The 11355-nt window shown below is 35.8% G+C and overlaps 1 protein-coding gene across 3 annotated transcripts; it reads left to right on the top strand.

Annotated features, from left to right (window-relative positions):
* Positions 1-1516: 1516 nt before the first annotated feature.
* LOC125872147 (delta-1-pyrroline-5-carboxylate synthase-like) lies at positions 1517-10889 on the top strand. Of its 3 annotated transcripts, XM_049552826.1 has the most exons (21): positions 1517-1618; positions 1745-1816; positions 1895-1998; positions 2389-2491; positions 2626-2787; positions 3282-3571; positions 4806-4956; positions 5045-5209; positions 5308-5385; positions 6108-6197; positions 6495-6581; positions 6695-6781; positions 6857-6953; positions 7064-7167; positions 7264-7339; positions 8976-9126; positions 9249-9317; positions 9533-9599; positions 9687-9757; positions 10421-10528; positions 10565-10889. In XM_049552826.1, the coding sequence occupies exons 1-20, from the start codon at positions 1559-1561 to the stop codon at positions 10500-10502; spliced, it is 2166 nt and encodes a 721-aa protein (XP_049408783.1). In that variant the 5' UTR covers positions 1517-1558; the 3' UTR covers positions 10503-10528; positions 10565-10889. The 3 variants fall into 3 exon arrangements, with proteins under 3 accessions (XP_049408783.1, XP_049408784.1, XP_049408781.1); XM_049552827.1 differs by having other exon boundaries at positions 3294-3571; positions 10421-10889; XM_049552824.1 differs by having other exon boundaries at positions 1519-1618; positions 10421-10889.
* The last annotated feature ends 466 nt before the right edge of the window (positions 10890-11355 follow it).

Below are 11355 nucleotides of genomic sequence, written 5' to 3'. Positions count from 1 at the left end.
GCTGTGAAAGATTGAAGATGGGGAAGAAAAAGAAGTCTCTAGCATTGAGCCTTGATGAGGTGGATCGAACCATGTATTCGACTTTCTGTAGCGCTGCTAATCTTTCTCAGCTTTATACTCAGGCTATGAACCAACAGAAATTTTCCTTCCTCTCCGATGAACGCCATGGAATGGTATTGAAATTTGAGATCAACATGTTAAGCCTTCCCTTTCGTTTCTTCGAAGATCTACGGCTCGCCAAGATCTACTTACAAAGTTGAAGTTGCCAGAGTTGGAAAGCTTAAGGAAAGCAATTAAGCTTTGGGCGAGAAGAAATGAATTTTTAATTAATTGTTTTTTAAAACAAATATTTCTTTTATAATTTTAACATTTTTTTCACCTAAAAAAGTTGTTCACTCGCCTTAAGATGCGTGAAGTCACACACTTCCGCCAATTCAGCCATCTTAAAGACACATAAGCTTGGTCAATGGTCAGAGGGATTTGTTAAATTGTGTTTTATTGAGTTTAAGGGTCCAGATGACAAAGGTACAAGTAGAAGAGTTCATAATACAAACTGATACTAGTATAAGGGTCCACCATACCATTTCGCCTTTATTAAATTGTGTTGGTTTGTTATCATCAAAATTAATACTTGGTTGAAACTTTGAACCTGACATTCTTGTCCCCAACCGAGACTACTCTCACCTTGGCTTGGATATTCTCATTTGTAATATTATTGCTCCTATTATGTCCACATACATATCTCAATAATCTTATTTTCATAACTTGCATCTTCTAAATATGAAATTCTTGTCTGACCAACACTCTGTCCCATACAATAAAATTGATTTAACCGTCATATATTAATTTTAGTAAATGTTAAATTGTGAAATCAGAATTGTTAGGGTGCAATAGTTTTAGTACGTGTCAAAAATTGTAAGGTGAAAAAGATCCATAAAATATAAATAAGATATTTAATAGTATTGGATTGATGTACGTGGTTAACAACTCCAATCAGTAGGCACATGGAAGTGTTTTTAGTTTGTTTACGTTTCATTTTCACATGCAAATTTGTAATTTAGTGTATGGTTGTGGTTGAGATAGAATAAAATAAAAAGAGAAAAAAAGGAATTTGCGAAAACTCGTGAGGAAGAGACAAGTTAGTTTTCTGACCTAATTTGTCGTGATTTGGCTATGATTTAATAAGCGAGAAATAAGGAGAGAAAAAGTGGGGGAAGTCCTTGTTTTTCTGATGACTTGTTCATTTCAATTTTCCAAAAGTACCCTCAGACGTGGCATACCGTAATTGCTCTATTGACAATGAATGCCACATAAAATATTTTTATTTATTAAAAAAATATTTAAAAAAAGGACAAACCTAGGTATGTGAGTCGATCTCCTACGTTTTCTCTAACCCCTCAACCTACGTGAGGGGCGAATTAGTGTTAGTGTTTTATATATAAGTTGGATAGAAAGTTATCACTTTTCTCTTTTATTCTACTTCTCACTATATATATACTACTACTAGGTAAACCCAAGCAGCAGCCAGCCAGCAGAAACGTAGGAGTATTCTTTATCAATGGATTCCGCTGATCCAGCTCGGGCATTTGTAAAGGATGTCAAACGAATCATTATTAAGGTACCATACCCAATTCTCTCTCTCTTTATGCCTCCTTTGCCTTTTTTTAGACTGTTTTTAGACTGGAAGGTGGCTTGTTTATGGGCCAACCTGTCTCTAATGTTAATACAATTACATATATACAAGGTTGGAACTGCCGTCGTTACCCGAGGTGATGGAAGATTAGCACTTGGAAGAATGGGATCACTGTGTGAGCAGGTAGGTCAATCTTATGCTTTCTCAATTTCCACTAAATAGTCAGTCATGTTACTCTATTTCCTCACAAACTACTTACAGATTCGGGAACTTACCTCTCAAGGCTTTGAAGTTATTTTGGTCACCTCAGGTGCTGTTGGTGTTGGCCGTCAGCGCCTTCGATATAGGAAGCTCATTAACAGCAGGTTCTTTCTTTCCATTCTAAATTCCTACTCAATTAACAAACTCCGATAAAAAAATTGTTGTATCGCCTTAGCTGCCTTAAATATGCACAAGTTTACATCTGATTTTGTGTAATCTTAAATATTACCCGAAAAAGATATATTTTACAAGTTGGCATTTACAAAATACTACTTTAAATGTCTGATTCATTCTGGCATATTTCAATCGCAATTTTTCTATGTACTAAATAGCAAATTGGCCTTGTAACGTCTCACAGCTCCTGGTTGAACCCCAAAGGAGTTCATTCTGAAACTTGGCTTAGGCAAATTCCCTATCGGGCCTGCTAATCAATTTTGAGGTCTAGGTTTCCTCGAGAGTATATTTACTAATCCTTGGAAAGTCGATGTTTTCAGCTTTGCGGACCTTCAAAAGCCTCAAGGTGATCTTGATGGCAAGGCTTGTGCGGCGGTAGGTCAGAATGGCCTCATGGCTCTGTATGATACGTTGTTCAGTCAGGTAAAACTTTCGTTTTTGGAACTTCTCTGTATATTTCTACGGTCTAATACCTCATTTTGTTTGTCGGAGTCATTCCTTTCTTTGTTCAAGGATTGCATAGTGACCTTCCCACTTTGTTTCTAACCTTTATACAGTTGGATGTAACCTCAGCTCAGCTTATGGTGACAGATAATGACTTTAGAGATCCAGATTTTAGGAGACAACTCAATGAAACTGTAAACTCATTGCTCTGTCTAAAAGTTGTACCTATATTTAATGAGAACGATGCTATCAGCACACGGAAAGCTCCTTATGAGGTATCATTTCTCTTGTTTTTTATACTCTACTTGCTGTAGCTGGTGCTTCCTGTAAGAGTTCCTTCGCTAATAGTTCAATAATTATGTTTATGAAAATAAAACAGGCTTGCTAACTTGTGTATAAGACCGACCAACCAAGAGTGCAACTCTTAAATTCTTGAGAAATGTTTATGCAGCTGTTTCAAATATGGATCCTTTGGAACCTGCTTGATCATTGATATTTCTGAGACCATGAGTTACACGTGTTCTCTTTACTTGGATGTTGTTTTTTAACTTCATTATTCATGTCACAAACCCTTCTATTAAATTGGTTTCTTTTAAATTATGTCCAAAATATCATGTTGATTTTATTTGATCTTCAGTTTCTTCCTTTTTTTTTTTGACGTGATCTGATTTTCAACTTTTAGCTAGTATCCATAGATAATGTCTTTAAAAATTTTCATTTTCGTTTCTTCCTGGGTTCATGTTTGTCTTAATAATAATGACAGTTTTAGCTCTCCTTGCAGGATTCTTCTGGAATCTTTTGGGATAATGACAGTTTGGCAGCTCTATTGGCTTTGGAGCTAAAAGCTGATCTTCTTGTTTTGTTGAGTGATGTTGAAGGTCTTTACACTGGCCCTCCAAGCGATCCACAATCAGAGCTAATTCATACATATGTTAAGGAGAAGCATGAGGGATTAATTACTTTTGGAGACAAGTCTAGAGTTGGAAGAGGTGGTATGACTGCCAAGGTAAAAGCTGCAGTGTATGCTGCTTATGCTGGCATTCCCGTTGTGATAACTAGGTATGGTACTAGTACTTACAAAACTCTGACATTGTGAACTCTATCTACATTAGTTTAACTTTTAGCTTTCAATTCGGGTATATTAGCTTGCACATTTCAGTGGTAACTGTTATGTTGTTTTATGGATATGCATTGATCGATCCCAAGTTCATGATCCAAAGTTGTAGTTTGATGATAGAAAGCTTTAAAATTTCTCTTTTGGTCAAGCAGAGGTGTTTAAGAAGTTCTACAGTATTGTTAACTTCTGCTTGATGCGTCGACAAATGGCTGCATTAATTGCTAATAAGTTGGACCAAATTCCCCCTTGCAATTTTACCATGGAAAATGTGATGCTGCCATCAAAACAGACGGATCTAGGATTTTAATTTAATGGCTTCAAAGTATTTTTTGAAAATCCTAGAAAAGCATAGATATTAACTTTTGAACCTATATTTTCTTTTTTGTTTTCTTTATCAAAAAAGTATACACAAGTGTAATCCCACAAGTGGGGTCAGGGATGGGGGAGTAGGATGTACGCAGACCTTAACCCCCTGCCTTCTCCATATAAGTACTACAAGTCTACAACAGACGGCTACCTACTACTCTTTTATACTAATCCTCGACCTCCAAACCTTCCTATCTACGGTCATGCCCTCAGTAGTAAACTGAAGATGTATCATGTCCTGTCTAATCACCTTCCCCAGTTCATTTGGGTCTACCTCTACCTCAATTACATTCTGCTATATCCAAACTCATACACCATCTTATTGGTTCCTCCGCGCACATCTTCTTCACATGGCCGAACCACCTCTACTTTGATTTTGCAAGTCCGATCCTATGCTTTGGGAGTGATAGAGTTGAGAGTAAATTTGTGTGCCATGCGAGCTGATCTATATATATTTCTATTGTCTAAGCCAAACATGATGTTTTTTGTTGAACCCATAGTATAGATCCGCCTTTGCATCAAACCTCACAAAGATTAGGCAGTAACTTAACAAATTTATGAAGAGCTTTATCTAATTACGCTAATAGGCCTAAGGAGTTTTCAAAGGTGAGCAGAACAAGATGCTTGTGATCACATGAGTCGTTCTGTTTAAAATGAACACAAATCAGTAACTGATGGAAGCATATTGCATTTAGCAAAGTATTGCTCTTCAATCTGTTCATGTAATGTTGTGGTTGCACTCCACTAGTGTTGCTCCCTATATGTCAACTCTTGTTGATTGGCTCTCTCCCTTCCTCTCTGTGGTTCAAGTGGCTTTGCCAACAATAATATCATTAAAGCACTAGATGGACAACGTGTTGGCACTCTCTTTCATTGTGAAGCCATTAAATGGGCATCAATAGGAGATTTTGATGCTCGAGAGATGGCAGTTTCTGCGAGGGAATGTGCCAGGCGGCTTCAGGTATTATATCTAGAGGACATCTAAATATAATAAATTGCAGAAGAGCTGCATGGATGTGGCTACTGACTATTTCTTCCTTTAACTTCAGACCCTCTCTTCTCAAGAAAGGAGTAAAATTTTGCTAGATATAGCTGATGCACTGGAAGCAAAAGAAGAAGAAATCCTGGCTGAAAATGAAGCTGATGTGGCTGCTGCTCAACAAGCTGGATATGAGAATTCTTTGATATCTCGGTTAGCTATGAAACCAGGAAAAGTAAGACATTGCTCACTTATGATTGATAGTGTCGTGTAAATAATTTTCACTGCAAGATCACATACTTATTTTAGTAATCTTGCTGAAACTAATTATAGATTTCAAGTCTTGCAAACTCAGTCCGTGTGCTTGCTAACATGGATGAGCCAGTTGGCCGCATTTTAAAGAGGACGGAGGTAAGAATCTTGCTTTTCGGGCACTACCACATGACTTTAAACATTATCTCTTTGACTTGCAAAATGACAAGGTGAATAAACCAGATATCAATATTTGTACAAGAAGATTACTTTTGTTGAGATTAGGAACAAAGATCAGTTTGCAGAGGAATCTTTTGAAATAGCTTCATACGAAATAACTTTCTGAAGCCTTGGACAATGTAGTGGATAGGCTAATACATGTGTCAGAGAGTGGGTGAAGAGAGTGTATCTTTATCTCTTTCCCTTAGAGCAGAAATTCCGCAACCAAAAGACTAGCAGTGTATTCATAGCACATAGTATCTGGCCCATTCTTCAATCTATCCCATTTTCTTTATCGAGTACTTCTTGAATGGAATCCAGGCAGTGGCTTTCATGCACTTGAAGCTCATTTTGGTTGCTTAAAGGCAGCGTAAAAGTAGCGACGAATAAAATTAGTGAATAGCTAAATTTTCCTTGGTCCTCTGGGTCTTTGTCACTAGTTATATACCTGAAAAAGCTAACAATGTTGTTTTATGGAAAATCAAATGGTATAGACAACTAATTTTCACTCTATTGTATCTTTAACCATGTAGAAGCTTGGCCAAGTTGGAATTTTAGGGAATACTGATAAAGATTATGACTCGAAAATTTGATCACTGATTTATCTTTGAATTCATTCTTGGATGTAATCTTGATTTCTGGAATGTTATAACCTTATCCAGCTTGCTGATGGAATCATATTGGAGAAAACATCATCTCCATTGGGTGTTCTCCTGATTATATTTGAGTCACGACCTGATGCACTGGTACAGGTAAGCAGGGCTGCAAATTATATTCCTTTTTTTTATCCGAAAGTTCTACTGCATGCCAGTTACATGTCTCTCTTATAGAGTAGTTCCTTTTTAAGTTACAAAAACCTATCAAAAGGAAAAATAAAAGCAGAGTGGTTGGATTTCCATGGTACTTGTGCAGCAGTTTGTCTTTTTCTTAATGCCAGGGGGTGAGGTTATGTTCCATTTTATAATGGAGCTGATACATGCTTGAATTGTCTATTCTTGGTTTATTTCTTCACATGTTCACAAACCCTTATACACTATTTTGTGGAGCAGATAGCTTCTCTAGCAGTCCGAAGTGGGAATGGCCTCTTGTTGAAAGGAGGGAAGGAGGCTAAAAGATCAAATGCAATTTTACACAAGGTTCAGTTGAGATTATGATATGTTTTCTCAGACCATTTTTCCATGGTGTTCCACTTGATGTACAGCTTTTCACCTATTCCACTTTCCTTTTCTGGTTTTTCCTTTTATATCAGGTGATTACCTCATCCATTCCTCCAACTGTTGGTGAAAGACTTATTGGGTTAGTGACTTCTAGAGAAGAGATCCCTGAATTGCTCAAGGTACATTTTTATAAATCAAATAGAAGTGTACATGAGATGTGAGTTTGGCTCTGATCTTTTTTTCCCTTTGCCCAGCTTGATGATGTTATTGATCTTGTTATTCCAAGAGGTAGCAATAAACTTGTTTCTCAAATTAAAGCTGCAACAAAAATTCCTGTTCTTGGCCATGCTGGTAATTTATATCTTATCACAATTATTTATAACTTTTACATGCTATATGCACAATTTGTTTCTTTGATAGCAAGTGTGCTAAGATGGTGAAGCTGCTTCATTTTCTTCCAGATGGTATTTGCCACGTTTTCATTGATAAGTCTGCTGACTTGGATATGGCCAAACGTATTGTGTTGGATGCAAAAACAGATTACCCAGCAGCCTGCAATGCAATGGTAACTTGTAATTCTTTGTCCTAATACAATCTCCAGTATCAATCATGTAATATACATCTTTAACATCATTTGCTTAATTACTTTTTTTTTTTATAGGAAACGCTTCTTGTTCATGAGGATCTGGTGCAAACTGGAGGTCTTAATGACCTGATTCTGGAACTTCAAGAAAAAGGTAAGGCTTGTTCTGCAGACTCTTCTATATTTTAAGCTTCTAAATGAGCTCTATTTGACTGCTTAGTTTTAATCAAGTAAAAAAGCATCTAAAGGTAAGTGTGGTAGTGACATGGTCTCTTGATGGTTATTCTATAACTAGTTACATCTTCATTTTTCTTTTTCTGCTGTAAGTGGCTGTTATAATTAAATCATATCTATCAAGTGTGTTTACAGAACGTGCATTGTGTCGTCTGATTTGTTGGTTCAGTATGATTTGAGCATTCTTCTTATTTCCTTGTTTAAACCTTTATTTTGTGGATACAAAACCAATCCATCTTTTGTCATGCTTCTCAGAGCTCATCCTTTGCTTCATTCGTTACTTTGTATATTTTATAATGTTAGTTCAAGGCACCTCTTGGTCCATTTTGTGTTTCAAAGTGCTTCTCATTGTTGTAATTCTCTATGTAGTTTCGTGTCATATTTGTTTTTTTAGAATTCAACTTCTAGCTTAGGATGATCAACTCATCCCATCCCAAATAAGTTGGAGACACTCATGATTGCCATTCATTCATGAGCTGTCAAATATACTAATTCTGTGTTTCTACTCTGATTAATATAAAGAACAGTCTGCTATACAAATCGTCTTTATCTACTCTGATTTATTTAGGTTAATTTCATTCCAATGCCTAGTAATTCAACTTTTTTGGCAAATTAGAGTTTCTGTAAAACTAGAGATCCTCTAAATTTCACTGTAAAACTAAAGATTCCCAAGATACTTCGAATTTGTACATATGTTTATGGCTATCATCTGTCAGTCCAACTTTCACCAACATGACATGAAATGTATATATTACTGAATTCTAAGTTGCTCGGACTCTCCAAAATTGTTTCCGCACCCGTGTCGGATCCTTAAAAAATGCACTACTTTTGAAGGACCCGACACACCCGATGACATTTTGAAGAGTCCGAGCAACATAGACTGAGTTTGCTATTTTTTGTTATTAATTAAAATTTTCTTTGCAGTTTATTTGACGTCTTTAAAGGATTTTGATTATTATACTTTTGCACTCTTGCATTCTCAGTTGAAGCTGTAAACTGGAGTTATAGTGTTTTTTTCCTAGCAGTATTTTTCAGATAATGGTATTTTTCCTTTAAATATTTAGCTGAAAGTTGCTAGGGATCCTATAGATTTCAACCACATACAAGCATGAATTCAAGCTATATCTTTTACCAGCAAACAAGTAGGTCATGTGTTTTAGAAATGAGTTAATGGTAAAAAACACTCTTGAACCATCACTTTCACAAGTTTCATACCCCAATTATCTGTTCATTCTTCCTACCTTAACTATTACCATCTAGGTATAAAAACACACCTTGAATTGGTCTAGGCCAACTATTAGTTGTTCCCTTTTCGTACCTGAACCCATCTACTTAACAAGGTGTGTTTTAATACATAGATGGTGATAGTTAAGGTAGGAAAAGGGAATAATTTGTATTTAGGGTGTGAAGCTCGTGAAGAAGTCATAGTTCGGGTATGTTTTTTGCCATTATCTCTTTAAATATACCAAATGTTATGCTTTTTGTCCAATTGTTTTTTCTGAAAGCACAGTTAGTAGATGTGAAGATATGTAAAATGATGTTTGCATCATTTGCAGGTGTATCTTTGTTTGGTGGACCTAAAGCAAGCTCAGTGCTTAGTATTCCTGAAGCAAATTCCTTCCATCATGAATATGGTGCACTGGCTTGCACCGTGGAAATTGTTGAAGATGTGAATACTGCTATAGAGCACATACATCGTCATGGAAGGCAAGTTACATTTCTCATATCTATTCAATTTTAAGGCTGTTGTATGTCATTTTCAATGTATTGTATTTGAATCTCTTTTATGCGAATTGCAAAATGCTTATGTGTACCTCACTCGTTGACAGTGCTCACACTGATAGCATCATTACTGAAGACAAAGAAGTTGCTGAACTGTTTTTACGTCAAGTTGACAGGTATACATACATGTCACTGCCTTCTTTTGTTCGATATTTGTTCTGTATGTTTTATGTTCAACCTCCTGCACACATAGTTTCTTGAAACATTATATGCTAAGACCTCTAGGATTTCACATGTTTCCAAGACCATACATATTGCTACTCATGACAGCTGCTAATGTGAAACATTTTAAATAATATTTGATCATCTTAATGTAATGTTGACTTTTCAGTGCTGCTGTACTTCATAATGCAAGCACAAGATTTAGTGATGGGTTCCGCTTTGGACTTGGTGCAGAGGTATAAAATTGATCTGTAGATCTAGATTGTATGCTGCCTGCTATCTTTGTTTCACAGTGCAACATAACATTGTTTTTGGCTGCATAGGTGGGGATTAGTACAAGTCGGATTCATGCTCGTGGTCCAGTTGGAGTTGAGGGATTGCTGACAACTAGATGGTATGATGCCTTTAGCTCTCTGAATATGAGTCAAATTACTTGTATATCTTTTTCTGGCAATTATGCTGCATTAAATAGAAGTTATCTGGGAACTCCACATGAGACATTGCCATGAGGGGAAAAACATTGTGTGCTTTTTCTCTTTGCAATAATGCCCTTTCAGTTAGACCCCTAGTCCTACAGAATGTCTTCCATCTTTTCTGCACATGCAACCTCATGGTAATCTTTTTTTTTTTTTTACTAGAAATAAATAGTCAGTTAGCATTTTCAAAATTGTTTCTTCCAGTTCCCTCAAATAACCAGTTGGGTTTTTTGAGCACCACATTTTTGATAGCATTTCTCCCTGAATGTTGGCTGCTTGGTTGTATTGCTATAAATCTTATGATGATTCATTCGTTCCTTTGTGATAGCATGACTTTTGAAGGATATCTAGTCCAAAGAAATCGGTAGGTCCGATAATATAGCTATTTGAGTTAATAGTTAGATGGTTTTAGTAGGTTTCTAGGAACATGAAATTATAGTTTCTGCTTTGGTGTAGTACGCCAAACTGACGTGGCCATTTCTGGTTTTATGACATAAGAAGATAATGCAACTTTTTTTTGTTTGCACTTTGAAATGAAATTCAAAACACTGACGTAGTGGTACAACCTTTTTATTTTGTAGGCTTGCAAGGGGATCTGGACAAGTTGTTGATGGTGATAAAGAAATTGTATACACTCACAAAGACCTTAATCTGGAGGCTTGAGAGTATTTATGCAAGTATTATTATTAACGTTATTATTATTATTATTATTATTATTATTATTATTATTATCCTCTTTGGATCTACCTACACTTGAATTTGGTAAAGCGCATTTTGATGCTTATCCTGAGATTTACAAGTGTTTCAGCTGTGGATATTGATTTATAATGGGAAGAAAAGAGGAACCAGGGGCAGGTGGGTGAAATAATTTTTGTAATTAGCAGAGGTTAATGAATTTGGTTTAGTACTTGGTTGCTCTAGTCAATTAGCTGCCAAATTTGTCTTATTAAAACAGCTTTCGGTTAGTTATTATTAAAACTTCGAATTCTGTACCCCAACAATAAAAACGTTAATGATATCTAATACTACTTCCTTATGGTATTTTGGTCATCTTTCAAGTTTCCACCTTGTTAATTCAACTTAGAGTTAATTTATAGGAAAATTTAGACAAAATGCCAAAATTCTTTATCTTAAAATAATAATCTATTTTATTGCAAAAGAAATAAATAAATGGCTCCTTTGACCACACTTCTTGCAAGTGAAGTGCATTTATGTGGGTGTCGATTGAAGGCTAATTGGGAGTTTCATTATCTCTTCGTTTTTGCTCTTACAATAGTTCACACACTTGCTCTGAATTGAAATTTTTAGTTGGTTAATGAGCCACACTTGACCTAATGCATGGTTTGTTTGAACATATAAAAATCACTAAAAATTGTAATAAAAATCTTAAATATGAATTTGACTGGCCATGAATGTGAATTTTACATTTAAATATCATGCAAACTGTTCCAATTGCATGTTAGATTATTAAACCACGAGTTGGTTGGTAATAAATCATTGCCACTTTGAAATTAAA

This window comes from Solanum stenotomum, chromosome 8, assembly GCF_019186545.1.
Source record: "Solanum stenotomum isolate F172 chromosome 8, ASM1918654v1, whole genome shotgun sequence".
NCBI lineage: Eukaryota > Viridiplantae > Streptophyta > Magnoliopsida > Solanales > Solanaceae > Solanum > Solanum stenotomum.
Note: the sequence above shows the minus strand (reverse complement) of the source record. Positions and strands in the feature narration are given on the sequence as shown.

Bases quoted from the DNA above. Each gene is read 5' to 3' on its own strand.
- LOC125872147 (XM_049552826.1), top strand. From the start codon at position 1,559: ATGGATTCCGCTGATCCAGCTCGGGCATTTGTAAAGGATGTCAAACGA. The intron at 3,572-4,805 runs GTATGGTACTAG...CTGTGGTTCAAG, and splicing joins ATTCCCGTTGTGATAACTAG to TGGCTTTGCCAACAATAATA. The intron at 9,600-9,686 runs GTATAAAATTGA...TTGGCTGCATAG, and splicing joins GCTTTGGACTTGGTGCAGAG to GTGGGGATTAGTACAAGTCG.